The sequence below is a fragment of the Doryrhamphus excisus genome, linkage group LG9 (genome assembly GCF_037039965.1).
Source record: "Doryrhamphus excisus strain RoL-2023G ecotype Guam linkage group LG9, RoL_Dexc_Guam_v1.1, whole genome shotgun sequence".
NCBI classification, from domain to species: Eukaryota; Metazoa; Chordata; class Actinopteri; order Syngnathiformes; family Syngnathidae; genus Doryrhamphus; species Doryrhamphus excisus.
The window spans coordinates 17,747,163-17,764,836 of record NC_136365.1 but is presented as its reverse complement, the minus strand read 5'-3'; the positions used below and the strand labels follow the sequence as shown (position 1 = coordinate 17,764,836).

Here is a 17,674-nt window from a genome sequence, read left to right as displayed (position 1 = left end):
AAATTGACACACCCTTGATGCAGTACTCATCTTGACCATAGAGGGCAATAGCGCGCCACACATCATTTACTGTGTCGAAGAAGACCCCACCTCTACAGCATGTCTTGTATGGCGTTTGCTAGCAGAAAACTATAACCGTAGCTAATATTTTGTTTAGTCAAAAATGAGTCCTATCTGTGACTGCTGCAGCGAACATGTAAATATACTGAAACAGCAAGTGTCTGTGATGCGAAAGGAAATCAAGAATCTTCGGTAAGCTGTTATTAAGCACTTTAAATAGGACTGTTGGATTGTAAACAACATAGCAGAACATTTACATTGTTTGTTTTCATTGAAAATTGTGACAACAAATACTACACAGCACCAGGCAAAAGTTCATAGACACCTTCTCATCACATTCTTTATTTCTAAAGGTAATAATCCACAGTTTTGGTCATATTTGAGAATATTCATTCATTTTCTACCGCTTATCCTCACGAGGGTTGCGGGGGGTGCTGGAGCCTATCCCAGCTGTCTTTGGGCGAGAGGCGGGGTACACCCTGGACTGGTGGCCAGCCAATCACAGGGCACATTTGAGAATAGTTTGTAGCTACATATACATATATTACATATATGTACTATATTAGATGTACCTAATATTGTTTAGTCATCTTTACACAGGATCCCTTGAAACAATCATTGTCTAAAACCTGCCATTTATTTATGCTCCTCTCTCTTAACAGGCAGATGCTGGACACTGCAACCAGAACTCATCGCAAACACATGCTTTCTATTCTGTCTGCTGTATCAAAAGTCAATGTCCGGGAGCCCGAGAAAGCCCTGCCACCGCCTCCACCTGCCTCATGTCAGGCGGCGTTAGAACACGGTAACAATACAATAGCCACTGACACGGCTTCACTGAATTCACCCTGCTCTTATTGTCGTCATTGCAGGAATCATCCAGACGGTCCCAATTGGATACATAAGTTCATGTTTTTCTGTGAAGAATGGGACACCCAGGCAGCCCACCGTCTGCGGACCCTCGAGGGCAGAGCTGCGACTGAAGCAGAGTGTCTTCAATAACCCAGACCACGCCCTGTTGGGACTGGAGCAATATTCTCATGTCTGGTAGGTTGCATAGGCCACCTTATTTGTTAAACACTCTTTTTTTGATTTTGCATAGACGTCCCTGTGGACGATTTCAAGTTTGTTCACATTTACAAACAAGTTTGCAATAAGTACCAACAGAAATAATCATTTTACGTTGCCATGGTAGCACCTTTTTTAACCGCACAGGCAATATTTTCAGTTGAAAAACCGTCATACATGTGTTAACTAACTCTGAGTGACGTGCAGTTTTTTCACCTTTGGCGTATATTCTCTTATGTTATGATGTTGCTTTAGCCGTACTGTGCTTAGCAGCCATGACACAGGACCACAACCAGTTCAGCGGTCATCTTTGCATGCACATTTCCTCTTTGTCTTTGGTATTCTGGCCCAAAAAAGCAAAACACATGAGTGGAGTTAATATTTCAAATGCTCACGAAGTTGAAGTCTCATGGGATTTTCTTGCATGTTGTCCTATTTGAAGTTTGAGGTGTGTTTTTTGCCGCTAATTGATTATATGATTATAGTTTGTTGTGTGTCACATGTGCTTCTTTCCACAACAGGATTATATTTATCTTTCACAAAAATGGGCACATGCATTACAAAGCCAAAGTGAAGCCCCCCAGGCTGAATGGTCAGAGGGTGGGCGTATACTCCACTCGCAGTCCGCACCGACCAAACGCTTTGGGCCTAACCCTTGCGAAGTTGGATAAAATTGATGGTACGTGTCATCCTTAAATGTTCCATATTAAAGTGCACAATAATTTTTGTTGTTTAATTTCTAGGTGACACATTACATCTGTCAAACATTGACATGATTGAAGGCACCCCAGTCCTGGATATCAAACCCTACATCCCAGACTATGATTCCCCTTGCACAAGGATAAGCATGGACTGCAAGTCTTGTCAATCAAGCGCAGACCAATCAGATTGCATCCCTTTGTTACCTAACCAGCCAACAGATGGTCTATTAAACATAAAAGACGTCAAGTCTGTAGCGGAAACTTCAAACCTAAATGGATGTAAATTCCCTAATTTTTTGACCGGGCCTGGAGACACTCTCGCCATGCTGGAGGAAGTGAAGGCCTACCTGAACCAAAGTGACTTGTGCCAGGGAAGCCACAAGAGTGACCACAAGCACGGAGCTTCAGACCTGCAGGGAGCTGAGCAAGACCAGCGGCCTTGCTATAGAGAGGAGGCCTACAGTACCATTGCTGGATGGATCAGAGAACCACCCGTTTCCAGTCTGGAGGTCCGGTTCACCGCTCATGCTGAGAGGGAACTAGCAGAATTCCTTCCCACAGGCCAGCCAGGTATGCCCAGCACATTTCCACTGAGTGATAACGTTTGCTTAAACATAATTGTCTTACATACAATCAAACATGGTGACAGTACCATCATGGTCTGGGGGTGCCTGAGCACTGCCATTATTGCTAATATAAACTTTCATGGCTTGCAGGACCACCTAAAAGTGACCGGCCGAGGTTCAAGTTCCTGCACAGTTCACAGGAAGCTGCTGCAGCCATCAGAGGCGTGCTGTCAGCAGACCCTCGATCGGTCTACAGGAGGACTCGATGCAAAGACAAGCTCTTTTTCTTCACCTTAGATTCAGCTGACATAACCTGCTGGTTTGGACAAGGCTTTGTTGAGGTGCTGCAGGTGCGACCCATTCAGCGTCCCATTGACTCCACGTAAAACATTTTGAAAAGCCCTGTAGGTTGAGGTCAAACTTTGTAATCTACTTTGTATATTATAAAATGTATGTCTGTACCTCTTCTTACATCACTGTCATTATAATCAATAAATGATTACAGTAATTGTCTTCTTGGCCTAGTCATGCTCCAGCTTGTGAAACTTGGTGTCAGGTATAAAATATATGACTTCACAATGCAAGTTAATTATGATTTGCAATTATCAGTATAATTGCATGAAAAGCAATTACAGTATGAATGTATTACAGTTTCAAAAATTACATATTAAATATGTAATTTCAAAAATATAATTTTATTTATTTTCATCATTAGTATTATTACTACTATTATTATTGTCTAATTTATTATTCATTTTCGTATACGAAATCCTCTATACGTACTAAAGTACAAATGTAATGGGCTTGAACTGTGAAAGTGTCATAAATGATACAGATCAAATCGAAGCAGTTTACGATGGCCAGCAGAGGGCAGCACTGCATGGATGAGCGGAACACGGATTCGCCGCCTTGGTTTATAAACGAAGAAGAAGAAGAAACGGACCAATAGCAACTCAGCCGTGTCTGTTTTTGAATGAAACGCGGTTGATGACAGTTTGAAAGGTTTGTCGAACTGTTATTGTTATTCAGTATAAACATATTCGTTAGGTAAAATTTCCTTTGATTGGACTTAAAACAAAATTAACAATCGGGTGAATACGATTCGCCTGAGTAACTAACTGCTAACTGCTACTAGTAAGCTAACATTTAACGATAGGAAGTAGTTAGCAACGTGTGAGAGCTAGCATTACATTGTTTCCAGCAGTACTGTAATATGTTTAATATAGTAATAATCGTCTCTACTTGCTGATACCAGCCATTTCCCAGGACTCCACGATGTCAAGTCAAAGTGTGGAAGGCACGGTACGTTTTGTTGGCGTTGTTTTTACAAATAGAACCAAGAAAGGTGATATATATTTACTACTGTATTTATTTATTATAGCCTTCCATGAGATATGGAGAGCGTACTCCACTGAGAAGTGTGGAGAACGCAGAGCAGAATCTGTCACCTTCATCCCTAAGACACAAGTCTAAATCACTGTTTAACACCACAAAGGTAGGTTTACTGTGCACCGTATGAAAACACTGTTTTTGCTACTGGAACCATCCAATCAGTTCTCTAATTTTCTCACTCAGAAGTTGATGATTACTTTTTTTCAATACTAAAAAGATGAATAATGATTAAGGCAGTTATTTTGATTATTATTATTATTGCTACTTAAGAAAAAAAAATCCTATGTTTCTGCTTCTCACCAACAGAAGGATGTTTCTCTTAATCTGTACTCTCCCGCATCAGCCAATATCACATATCCGACTGGTGCCACAACCGAAATGACCTCCTGCATACTAGGAGATATCACTTTTAAATCCTTCATCTGCTCTGGTGGAGAAGTTGAGCTTGTCCAGTCTTCATTGTGTGCGGGAGGCGACGAAGAGAACAGCATTGTGTTGCATCAGGACCAGCAAAGTGTGTCTTACTGTTGCGATAAAGATGACACTATTGCCAGTGAGCTTGTGTCATCGTATGGCGAGCACACAGAGCACCCCTACTGCCACCCCGCTAATACCGATGTCGGTGACGTTGGTGTGGATGTCACTTGGAAGTCATTTGCTTGCGATGGTGGCGAGGTGGAGGTTTTGGATGCCACTGATAGACTACTGGATGTAAGCACTCCTCTCCCTGCTGGAGATATCGTACAAGACAACAGCATCGACTCAAGCAACATCTTTGACTTGAGTCAGTTGGGGCCAGAAACAGCAGAACATGTGGATCATCCCGACTGCAACCATGAGGGTGGTGAGAAACCCGGTGTGGTCTGTGACGTGACCTTTAAGACATTCATCGCCACTGGTGGTGAAGTAGAAATCCCAGACTCCACTAAAACATCCAAGGAAATGCATCCTCTGCCAGGTACTGATTCGGTCATTACTCAAGATCTGAGTTTTTTACCTGCCATGAATCGTTTGGACCATGATGACCCTGCGTCATGTGGTGAAGAAACCTGCAGCCAGGATCCGTTTAACAGGGAGACTTGTGGACAAGAGAGAGTGACGATTCCAGGTGAGGAACAAGCTGTGACCTCCCAACTCTTGCAGACAAACAAGGAACATCTTCCACAAGATCTTATTCAAAAGAGCTCCTGCCAATATCTAGACATCATCCATACAACGCTTTCCTCCAACAAGACTCTGACGACTGATCCAGTTGGTTTAGCGACACCAGAGAAACTCCTGTCATCTCATGTTGACAGCCCACTCTCTGACCTTGACCCCCATGGGCCTCCAGCTGTGGTTGCTACGCCCTTTGAGGTAAGCAAAGCAAAGGACAACGCCCTCGGGTCACCTGAGAATGGAGCACCCCTTCCAAACTCTACAGACAAATGTCTGGGCGAGGCTCTCCCTGATGTTCTTAAAGTTCTCTCGGAGTGTCCCTCTGTGGCCTCAATGGCTCATCTCAATCTGCAGCTCATCAGTCCTGCACGACGAGCATCCCTATCCCTGCTGATGTCCCACAGGGATTCTGCCAATGAGTGTGCTCTTGAGAAGACCGTGGTGGCTCCAGATAATCCAGACTTGGTTGGTTTGTGGGCGGACCACTTGGAGAGCCCCATGCCTCGCCCCCTCTTCAATTCCACCAACCTGTACAGCAAACTCCAAAATACAGTTCTAGAATCAAATGAGGATTTCAACAGGAAGGCCTGTATTGTCCCCCAATCAAGGGGTGTGCAGGTGTCAGGTCTTCCCGGTGAGCCAATCATTCCGGAGGTTCCGCTGCAGCAGCAACTACGGCAGATGAACGAGCTCCTCATCCTGGTGTTTGGGAAGTTGGGCCTCACTGCATCTCCTCCTGCTGCAGCTTCTCAAGGAGCTTCCCCACCTCTTCCTCCCCCTGTAAAATCCTCCAGCGCCTGTGTGGGCAGCACCCCAGTGAAAATGATGGACCAGGGTCTCAACACATCGGGACAGTTTGAGAGGAAGAGGAACTTCTCCACAGCGGATGCATGCAGTCTCACCGATCCTCTCCTGTGGAAGTAAGTGCATTTATTATTTTTTGGAAAGTACATCTATTGTAGGATCAGAAAGCAGTAAGTATCACCTATAAAGCTCTTGAAACTTTAACTCTGTCAAACACATAGCTGTGTTAATAGTTTCCTTTTATTTTTGAAGTTAAAAAAATGTACAAACTATTACTTACACATACTTTTATATATATATACTTTTCCAGCATAAACTGCCTTTTAAGCATCTCAATAGGATTCAGGTACCAGGTAAAAATGTTGAAGACCATTTCTGTAAACCCGATAATATGCCTTTTGTAGTTATTATATACATTTTACATTGAATTTTATGCATTGTAAAACAATGATAGACATACATTAAAGAGCGTTTTGCTTATAAAATGAAGTTACAGAACAATCATATTTCATACATACACATCATGTGTTGTCAAATTCAGCTGAAAAAAGGTGGAGTAAATAGCCTTGAGACAGCGCCCTCTGGTGGATGTATAGCTGCATTAAAAAAAAAAAAACACAAATAGACAGGGATCTACTGGGGAATACCACACCAATAATGTTTGGTAATGGTAATGTTTTTATTTCACGTAAACATGCATCAGATTACAATTGAATCCATCACATAATCAGTTCACAGTTCCACATGTCCAAAAGGAGTAGGAAGAAGCAAAACTTAAATTAAATTAAATCCTACCCCTCCATCTGGTACTTTTACAATCAGTAACTGTTACATTTGTTCACTTCCTGCTTTTTTTATTTTATTTTATTTTGTTTTATTTTATCACGTGCCGAAGTATAAGGTCATATGACCATCCAATGACAAAATGGATACCATAGTAACTGTCAATATAGTGATATATTATTTTATTATGTAAAATTAGTGTTGTTTTTTTGTTTTACGGATACACAACTTTTATAGTTATATATCTGTATAACTGATATAGTTTTTTTTTAAAATAATTTTTATTTTTTTATTTTATTTATTATTTTTTCTAATAATCATGTGTTGCTGCAGAAAGGCATCCATGCAAATTGCTAATTTTGTTAAACTACGCAAAGGTATAATTTCAATAATAAATGTGATATTAAATGGAAACAGAAAGTCAGCGTTATTATTTTGGAAATGGCATGTTTTTCTTGTGGGATTGTGGTCCAGTCGGTCCACATGTTGATAGAGTATATGAACTATATTACAGCTGTAAGGTGCCTGTGAAGTGAGCTTGAATGCCCCGTCACCGTATACGTGTGTATTTCCAGTGTCCCCCCAGGCAGCCTGCAATGCCTCCCAAGAGAGGAGCTGGAGCAGAGGCTGAGGTCCAGCATGGTCGTGGTGGAGGCCTTGGTGCAGCAGCTAGCGATGGCCAGAGCGCATGGACGTGCCTCCATGGGCCCGCTGCCGTCGGAGCTGAGGGACAAACTGGTGCAGACGGACCACACTGAACTCAATCAGGTGACTGACACCGACTTAGTCGAAATAGAAATGACAACTTATTCAATTCTTCATCTTCGAATGGCTCTCTTTGTCTCACCTAGACCACCATGTACAGAGACCTCTACATGGAGGCATTAAACAGGATTGGCCACTTGGAGCAAGACGGGGCTTCCCTTAAGGAACTCATCCAGTATATGCAGGACATGCGGGTCACCATGGTGAGAAAACTCTTTTCTCTTTCATGTTGTGTGCTTGGAAAAAATGAGGCAGATAATCATCTTTAAATAATCACGCTTGGGCATCTTTTTGTCTTGATGAAGATAAGGTCCACAGTCGCTACCTTTTTAATTTAAACCTGAATTTCAGGGTTTTCAAGGTTTGGAGTCTGTTTTGAATTTTATTTAACACACTTGGAATGATTACTCTTGCTGCTGCACATTACTGTGTTTTCAAACGACACGCTAATAAAACAATTGTGTCCACAAAATTAAAATGGTACATTCAAAAATGCATTCATGGAATAATTCAGTGCTCTAAATTTGACCCTGCAGGCGTCATTGACCAGCGACACTGATGCAGCTCTCTCAAACATGAAGCACATGGAGGAACTCGTTCGACAGGATCATAGTAGCCTTGTTGGGCATGTATGTAAAGTGAACAGATCAGTGTAACATTTACTAAATGTAAGAAATAACCTTATGCACTAACCACAATAACCTATGCATTTACATTTAGTATGAAGAGATGAAGATCTTGTATACAAAGTCAAAGGAGGTACAGAGCCGAATGATGCAGAAGGTCAAAGACGCGCTTCAGCAAAGAGACCACATGAAGATGCAGATGGACGAGGCCTTCACAGCCAAGGAGGCCGTATGTACCGTTGAGCTTTTACCAGACATGACATTCAATACCAGAATTTTAGGGGGGGAGACACAAAATGAGTAAACAAAAGAACTTGTGTTGCTTGTTAGAATTTTTTTTAAAAGAGTGACTATTGTACTTTTTCCACTTTTCTGACCTATAAATGTAGTTAGAATCTTGTATTCTTGTGTAAAGCGACACCAAAGTTTCAGATAATGCGGTTTGCGCATTTGGAAGTGAGCCGTGAAAGAAGTTTGGGATGGCTTTCGAGGGTGTTGCAAAACTGTTCTTTTGTGATGATCATGGAAGAGCGGGCTTCCTTACGAGCGTGTCTGTAGCCGTGATATGGTGTCTGCCCTCCCCCAAGCCCAAGAAGTTGTTGTATTTGTCGGGCCGTGGGTGGAATAAATTAAAACAGACCGTTTTGGCAGGAAGATTAAGATTAAGATATGCCTTTATTCGTCCTTCAGTGGGGAAATTTGTATTGCACAGCAGCAAGAGTACAGAGTCAGTTAAGCAGTACAAAATACACAATATAGAAAAATAAACAATATAAACAACCCAAGTGTTAACAAAATCAACAGTTTTTCCCAGAAGCACAAATCGAAGGAAATACAGCTGGAATAGGTGCAGATTCCGGAAGATCTGTATGGGTTATTGTGTGTAGCTGTTCTATAGGAGTCCACAACTTAATACAAAGTCGAAAAATGAGCATAATAGGTCCCCTTTAATGTCCCAAACAAGACTGAGCTGGCGATAGTGTTTTGAGATGGGGGAGATGCTCGCAGCGGACAAGAGCAATAAGGCTTTCATTCCAGATTTGTCGCTTATTGCATGGAGTTGTAACGACAAATGACATTCCCAGATCCCATTTTAATGTGTTTATGACTGTGAGCAACTAGTGCCAAATTCGTCTGTGGCAGTCCAAATGAATGTAAATAAATGTACCGTATGGGAAAACCTGGACTGTGAGTGCGGTAGTTATGAAATGATCATTTTTGGGGGATGTGGGCTTTGAAGTGTAATGCTCAGTTGTAATTGACACAGTCAGAGAAGTATTAATTTGAACTCTCCTTTTGCTTGTGTCCAGGCCTTCAGTACAGTGGAGCAGCTCAGGAATCACTGCGCCAACGAAATTGCGTCTCTGCAGAGTAGTATCGGCTCTCAGCAAGAGCTCCTGGCTGCCCTCAACGCCACATTTCCTCAGCAGGTAGGAACAAAAGAACACATGCCATATGCTCTTTTCTGAACACATCCACTTAAATCTTGCGTGTTTTTTTCCCCCCCTCTCTTCATTGGTGCAGGTTGCCTTAAATGCGAGCAACATCGAGACACTGAACACTGCTTCAGATCTTCTGTGCCAAACCATGCAGGAACAGTCTAGTTTGATGAAAGAAGTGAGTTGAATTGACTTTATTGGCTATCTAAGGCTGCATACACACTTTTGGTACCGTGGTCCAAAACACTTGATACTTGATAAGATACTTCACACTAGAGTTTTTGTCATGGGACCAAACGCTGCACAGTAAGGAACATGTGCATCAAATAAAAATTTTATTGGTCAGCTTTTCAGACGCATGAAATAACTGCAATGTATTCCAGTGTAATCTGCATGCATGTTGAAAATAAAAGACACCATCACCATAACAATATAAATATATAACAATAGAAAACCAGTTTTGGATTTCAATTATTTATAATAAATTTATTTCACTTGTGTACTCCAAACAAAATATCTAAAATGTTTGGATGGCCTTTTTAAAGTGGACCTATCATACTAAGAATGTTGTATTCTCATGTTAAATGATGCCAAAGTTTCATATAATGAGGTTTGCATATTTGGAAGTTAGAAAAGGCGTGGTAAAACCGTTCCTTTGTGATGTCACAGAGGGACGGACTTCTTTATATGGTTCATAGTTAGGAAGCACTTGGCCACCGTGTGACCAATCACAGTGGAGTGGGCATGCCCGGAGGTGGGCCGTGGGTGGGATAAATGAAAACAGTTAATTAAACATAATTACTATACTACTAAGTATAGTGCACAAAATGTCCATACAATATTTATGAATGTTATATACAGCATACCGTATAGCTTCATTATGAATATCATTGAATGTCAGTTGTACTTCTTGCAATTCGAATTGTAATTCTGCTTTCTGTTTGCAAACACAATTCGTATTGAAGAATTGAATTGGAATTTAGAAGTCATTTCTGTTTCATTTTGTACAGCCCTGGTGTGAACGCACCCTTAACTTTTTATACAAATGCCGCATTGCTTGCGTCTAACGATGTTTGATGTTGTTGCTGACAAGCTGCACGACGTCAAGAACCTCCTGCACAGGACAGCCCCCGTCCTGATAAAGCTAAAGAAGGCAGCGGCGGATGCTTTGCATGAGAGAGACGAGCACATGTCTGCACGAAACCAAGCTTTGGAAGACAAAGAGCAGGTCAGCCTTGTCAGAAGTTCACAATAAAATGAATAAGGATAACTTGAAATAGGACTGGATAAAAATCCAAACAGCCGAGATGCTTTATAGTAGTCATGTGATGCTTTGTGACCGTGATACTGATGATTTTTCTCACTCTTCAGCTGGAAGAGGAGCTGAGGCAAGCGCAGTCAAATATCCAAGCTGCTGGAGAACAATTTGCTGATTTAAATCTACAGGTTACAATCTTGACGTCAGGTAATAAAATAAAAAAAAAAACAGCACTGCAACAGATACAGGATAAGATAATAGATTTTTGCTTGACATTTTACCTTCAGAGATCAGCGTGCTGCATCAGAAGCTGACAGAGTGTGAGGAGGAGCGAGGTCAGTTGGAAAGGAAAGTGACTGAGATGTCGGCCATCATGTCCTCCACGATGGCTGCACATACCTTCCTCGAGCACGCCCTGGCTGAAGAGACATCCAAGTATGTCCTGCTCCGACCAGGAGGTTGTTTCACAGCTGCAGTAATAATATCACTAGCCATCGGTAACAAGTGTCATTGTTGCAGGTTGCTGCAGGCACAAAGCGATGCAAGCCAGGCCAAAGACGCAGCAGACCAGTAAGCGACCTGACTTCATGCTTTTCATAGTTTGGAATTAAATTCACAGAATTCTTTTTGTTCTGCAACAATAAGAATAAGATCCTGCATAAGTACAACAAATTACAACAATATGCTATGAGGAAGTAAGCGTCTAAACAGGTCAAATAAGAATTTACATGGCTTTCAGATGAGAAACCTGGACCAGATCCAGATTCGCTTTGACGTCTTCTGAAACTTTTTATGTATAATAATTCACAAATGAATACAATTTGACCATTATATAAATGTGTAAAATGTGATTGGTCGTTTTATTTATGTATTTATTTTTAAACTGTGATTTAATGAATTTGAAATTACAAATAAAATAAAGGAAATGATAATTAGAATAATAATAATTATTTTGTTAATATTATGTTTTGTAATATAATAATCAATTGTAATTTTTTTTACACAAATGTTAATTGCAACTTGTAAAACATCAATTGAGTTTGAAATAAATAATCATACATTGTTGCTACTGTTTAAATGTTTAACAAATAATTAAAATAATTAATTCATTCTGAGCTAATATGATTTAACCACATGCAATTTAATCTGTGTTTTTCTTGTAATTCTATTGCTTGGACCAAGAAAAGATTCATACACAATCTGTTGACATAAAACACACTCACATTGGTGGAGATAAACATACAGTAGATGAAGCATTGTATATTATTGACGTCATCTAATATATTAAATTGCCTGTTTAGAATGTTATATATTTATTTTCCTGCATTTTGTCTTCTCTGACATACAGGTTGGCATCTTCGCTGTACCAGGCGGAGCAGCAGGTCGAGGAGCTCGGACACACTCTTTCCGACCGTGAGGAGGAGCTTTGCAGTTTGCAGGCGCTCTGGCATTCGCAGAGCTTGGAGATCCAGCACTTGCAGGATGTCTGCACGCAGCTTGGAGATGTGAGGGAAACGAATGAGGTCAGCTTCTTGAGTCGGCGTGTAGCTGAAAGTGTTGGATTAGTTTCATGCAAAGTGTGTAAATAAAGTGAAACGTTACATTGTGTGGGTTCCAGTTCCTGCTTATGGAGAACATGCTGACCCGCGAGCAGATGGCTGACAGTGAGAGCATGCTGAGGTCCAACCTGCAGGCTCTTCGGGAGCGGAATGTCCAGTGTGAAGACCTCAAAACGGAACTCTCTCAACTCCAGTAAGTCTTCTATGTTTTCACCTGGCCAACTTTAATACATCAGTACCATGTTTCCTTAGATAGTGGCCTCCGCTCTAGTAGATGCCGTGCCTTGATTAATCTCTAGGTGCTTTGTCCACTTGAATAAATAAATGCCACTCCTCAAATAGAACCCTCCGAAGAAGAAAATGAAGGTGGTGCGACTAGGGGGGCTTTAGTTACTTTTACAAGGACTGATACCACCCTGTGTTCCGGTGGACAGCTTGACCACCACACGTGATATGGCATCTGTAAAGCTGAGGTTTATAGCAAAAGTGCTGTAGGCATTATATTCAGCATATTATTGTTATTATTATATTAATGTAGTACAATTGTAGTGAACATGTATTTGTATATTAATTTAATTAGCATATATCATTGAGAGAATATTTTTAGAATTAAGATTAGAAAATAATTTTCTGGGCTGCACGGCGCTCGAGTGGTTAGCGTGCAGACCTCACAGCTAGGAGACCAGGGTTCAATTCCACCCTCGGCCATCTCTGTGTGGAGTTTGCATGTTCTCCCTGTGCATGCGTGGGTTTTCTCCGGGTACTCCGGTTTCCTCCCACATTCCAAAAACATGCTAGGTTAATTGGCGACTCCAAATTGTCCATAGGTATGAATGAGAGTGTGAATGGTTGTTTGTCTATCTGTGCCCTGTGATTGGCTGGCCACCAGTCCAGGGTGTACCCTGCCTGTCGCCTGAAGACAGCTGGGATAGGCTCAAATAGTAGAAAATGAATGAATGAAATAATTTTCTATCTTCTAAATGTGTAGTCTAATATATCTATATGAATGATTAAATTACTGTTAACATCATATACTGTATATTTAATAGTTTCTATTCATAAAAATTTAGAATATTGTAGTATTGAACAATTATTTATTATTCCTAGTGTACTTATTATAATTATAATATTACATATTATAATTATATAGTATAAAAAAAACTGAACCCATACATGGGTACAAGGCACTGTACATGTGTGTATATATACACTTTATGTATAATAAAAGTCCCAACCACCGATAAGGAAATACCATATGATAGCCCACATTCTCTGCTGTGTGTTTGCAGGCTGGAAAGGAGCAGTGTGCAGGAGGAGCTGGAGGCCGTGCGGGCCACAGCCAGTGCGGTCCAGCTGAAACAGGGCGAGGAGCTAGCACGGGCAGTCACTGAAATCACCTTACTGCATCACACTCTGCGAGGAGTCACCAACCAGCTACACAACGCCCTAGAGGTAAAGTCTGGGCTCTTGTTTGCACCACATTTTCTTGAAAATTTAACCCTGACTCATGATCAATGCACATTTTTATTTGTAGAAACCAGACGGAAAGACTCCTCAACCAGCCGTACAAGCGGAACGCCATCACCCGCCTGCTTCCTTTGTGGACTGCGTCATGGTTGCATTAACTGCAGAGAAAGATGAAGAGGCGCCGACCACAACACTCAAAGCTGGTATTCGCTTTTTATGCTCAATTTAAGTTGGATAGGGGTAACATTTTGGCATTTTTTTCTGCTTTTTTTATTTTTTACTAAGAACACTGCAGTAAAAAAGAAAATCATTTTTCCTCATAGAAAATAAAAAATTGTTACAGTTGTTCTGTCTTGCGGTGTACATTTTACGGTGTCTCTTTGCTCCTTTCCGCTGTTACAAATGTCAACTTACCCATAATTTTCTGTTCAATGGTTACCACATCACATTACGCCTTTTTTTTCTGCCATTGCTGGTACCCTTCTATGAAATTTCATTTTTTTAAAATTGTGTAGAAAATGATTTATTTATTGACTTTTACTTTATTCAATATCTACATAGATACAATACAATTATCACATTAATGCCTATTAATGAATTATTATATTTAATAAATAATTAATACATTTAAATATAAAGATAAAAATTGTTGACGTTTTGTTTAAAAAAATTGAAAAAATTAAGTATTAAAAAATATATATAAAGATAAAACATGTACATTATATAATGTATATAATTTTATACATAATTTATTTATACAAAACATTATTATGTACATTTAATGAAAATATAAAATCTTAATTTTTGCCTACATAGATATTTCTTTCTAGGATCATGAAGTACTATTTTTAACTCACAATAGTTTCTTCATTATGAGGTAGCATCACAAAAATCTGGCGTCTTATGAGTTCTATAAAAGTCTCGAGTGACCTCGACTTTTAGAGGTTCCCATGCAATTTAACTGACCAGAATCTTTTTGCTTCCTTTAGTCACCGCGGACTCACCTCAGTCGCGAGGTGAAGCTGTGTTCAGAGAGAAGAGCGCCTTCACCCGCGTCGGCGTCACTCCGAAAAAAAAGGAGCCAGAGCCGGAGGAGGACCAGGGGGAGGATGAGCAACACAGCAGTGCGCTGGAGCTGCTGGCCCACCTGAGCAACACCATCACGGAGCTCGTCACCACCCTCGAGACTGTGCAACAGGACAAGGACGCTCGGATGCAGGAACTGCAGAGCAACATGTAAGTCACATATAGTCACAATGCTGGGCGGATACCCAAAAATAAATACTGGCAGTGCCTTTAATGCTTTACTCTCACAGTCCATGTCATTAGGAACCCCTGCACAGGTGTCAAACTAAAGGCCAGAGGGCCACATTTGGCCCACCACAATGTTTTTTGTGGCCTGTGAAAGCCTGGAAATGATGCATGTTCGTTCTGTATACATTTGGAGTTTGTTTGTTTGTTGTTTGTGGTGGTGGTTTGAGTGGGACTAATAAGGGCATATCTCCTCTTAAATGTGTGTGCAGTCCTACAGTAAATACAGCTACAATAATAAACATAATGCATTAATACCCCTTTACAAATACTACAACAAACTTCTACTTCCAGTTGTAGCCTGGAGATGGCGCTACAGTCTGCAAACAGCCAGCACGAGTCTGAGGTGTTTGAGCTGAAGGGTCAGTTGAACCGCGTGTCCACTAAGATGGAGAAAGGCAACCAAGCTCTGCAGCAAAAAGCTGAGGTCAGAACTCTTACTATGAATACTAAGAGAAAATGTCTGAAAGCTTGTAATACATTTATACTATTCTCTCAGGATGAGAAGATGATCATAAATTTGGGGGCAGAAGTCAACAAGGCCCAGGAGCTTTTGACCAAACAGAAGAGTGACCATAATGTAAGCTAATTTGTCATAAAACACCTCAGACATACTCAACAAGTTCACATTTTGTGTTTCTTCCTTAGGAGTTACGGAAGGAGGTAGTGGAGCTGCGTCGCTCTCTGCAGCAGACTCAAACGGAGGCTCAACTACTGCGGGCCGAACTGAAAAAAGCAGGAGGTCAGACGACCAGCGATGCTCACTTTATGGATGAGAAGCTCCACTTGTTGAAAGAGGTAATTTACGCATTTCCTTCCCATGAAATTGCTTACATTTCAACAGAGTTGAAATAAATAACAAATAATGGACACGCCCTAAAATGCCTATTTTTGATACTTTAATAACTGCGAGAAACTGTTATTAAATACAATTTAAATTCATGTTTCCACCTTTTAGAAACGATGACAGTGTACAGCTTTATACTTGTGCGTAACACTGCAATCACGTCTTGTCAAAGCTTCTTCCTGCTGGAAAATGTGAAGTGAATTCACTTTTGAGACCGCGCCCTCTGCCAGTCCCCACACCACAACCCCAGGGCCATCAAAATACATTCTATTACTATTGACAAATAAAAATAAAAAGTATATTTTGTTTGTTGACGTTTTGTTTAAAAAATAAAATAAAAAAAATAAAAAGTAGAAACAGGGGAAAGAAATCCACCAACATGTGGGGTCATGACTGGGTTCCTCTCCCAAAAATGTTTACATTTGTATAAAATACAGACTTTTTGGAAGAGTGTACATAGTGTTTGGAAGTGAAGTATAAGCTATAACCTGACTGCATTACAGCATACAGTCAGAGTCCTACTTCTGTAAACTACTGACTGTTCTTTGAGCACTTTAGTTTTTGTAAGTTGTCAATATTTATTTTTCTAACACCCTGTTTTCATTTCACTTAGTCGGTGGGTGTTTTTACAAACCTTAATTTGTTATGTTAGTCACAGTGAAGAGAATGGTATTTGAGTTTATTTTACCAGTGTCTTGTTGAACATTATTTTTTTTTATAATTTTTTACTGTTAGTTTTCTGAATATCAGGTTTGATTATTAATTATTGTAGATAAGATGATGAATCCTTAAAGGGGAAAGTAAAATATTTGTGAGCCTTTTTGTATTTATTTTACCCAAAGGTGGACAGACTGAAGGCGACTGTTCAGGAGGTGGAGCATGCTCGAAGTAAACTGCTAGAAAAAGCCAAGCGACACGTAAGTGGACAACAAACACACACACACACACTTCTTGGCATTGTTGCTGCAAAAATGCCGTGGCCCCTGGGTTGTGCTGCACTGCAAGACAGCCCGTGCTTACCGTGTTATCACCTCGCTTCAGCAAATGATCCACCAGTTGAACCAGCAGAAGAGTGAGATGGAGCTCCACATGTTGAATAACATGATCAATAAAGTGAGAGAGGTGAGCAACATTTGTCACATCGTAACACATTTCTGTTGTCAATGTGCTTAATTTATTTGTTTGTTTTTTTTTCCATCCATTTCCTTGCAGACGTTGTTGTGTTTGCCCGACGTTGTGAAGAACTGTGAGCATCTCCAGCAGCTTTTAGAATATTTAGGGTGATGTGTTGCAGCTTTTGTGTTTCTTTTATAAGCCGTGTTGATGTCTTATGTTCAAATAAAATATGCAAAAAATACATTTCTAAATATCTTCTTTGATATTAGGCATTGTGTCGATGCCTACAACTTTAACAGACTTTGACATGCTCTATTTTTATCGCAACAATTTAATACATCACAGGGCATTTTGCTTTTATTTTTTTTATACCTCAACATTTTAATTTTGCTGATTTGCTACTGTTCATGTATGTGAATATTTGACTATCTGACTTTACTAACAATTACTAACAAAAGGCTTTAACTTATCATTTGAAAAATTAAAAAATAAACAAATACTAACAGTGTATCTACAGTATATAAACAATGTTGTATTAATATTGCTAATGTTTAAGTGATAATTAAAGTAGAATTAAAAAAGTTTTTTTTTCCTTTATTGTGCAAACATCCCCCTAAAATTGTGGAAAGTAAAAAGTGTTCCATTACATAAAACAATAATTATGATCAGAAGCTTAGCTAGAAGGTGCTAAGTGTTTTATAACATCATGTCTTGAAGTAAACAACATACTTTGTTCAGGTAATACATACAACAG

The 17,674-nt window shown here is 40.1% G+C and overlaps 2 protein-coding genes across 2 annotated transcripts; both read left to right on the top strand.

Annotated features, from left to right (window-relative positions):
* Positions 1-85: 85 nt before the first annotated feature.
* Positions 86-2,895, top strand: trmo (tRNA methyltransferase O). The gene is made up of 6 exons (XM_058078477.2): positions 86-252; positions 723-865; positions 933-1,107; positions 1,650-1,807; positions 1,872-2,399; positions 2,546-2,895. Exons 1-6 carry the CDS (start codon positions 164-166, stop codon positions 2,779-2,781), a joined length of 1,329 nt encoding a protein of 442 aa, XP_057934460.2. The 5' UTR covers positions 86-163; the 3' UTR covers positions 2,782-2,895.
* Positions 2,896-3,407: 512 nt separating this feature from the next.
* On the top strand, positions 3,408-17,172 carry spag5 (sperm associated antigen 5). Its single transcript, XM_058066778.2, has 24 exons — positions 3,408-3,697; positions 3,777-3,890; positions 4,094-5,865; positions 7,108-7,300; positions 7,384-7,500; positions 7,834-7,926; positions 8,018-8,152; positions 9,234-9,353; positions 9,448-9,540; positions 10,456-10,590; positions 10,734-10,827; positions 10,908-11,055; positions 11,140-11,190; positions 11,969-12,143; positions 12,239-12,372; positions 13,469-13,631; positions 13,714-13,849; positions 14,636-14,882; positions 15,252-15,384; positions 15,457-15,537; positions 15,606-15,755; positions 16,647-16,721; positions 16,846-16,926; positions 17,017-17,172. The coding sequence occupies exons 1-24, from the start codon at positions 3,671-3,673 to the stop codon at positions 17,086-17,088; spliced, it is 4,539 nt and encodes a 1,512-aa protein (XP_057922761.2). The 5' UTR covers positions 3,408-3,670; the 3' UTR covers positions 17,089-17,172.
* Positions 17,173-17,674: the final 502 nt, after the last annotated feature.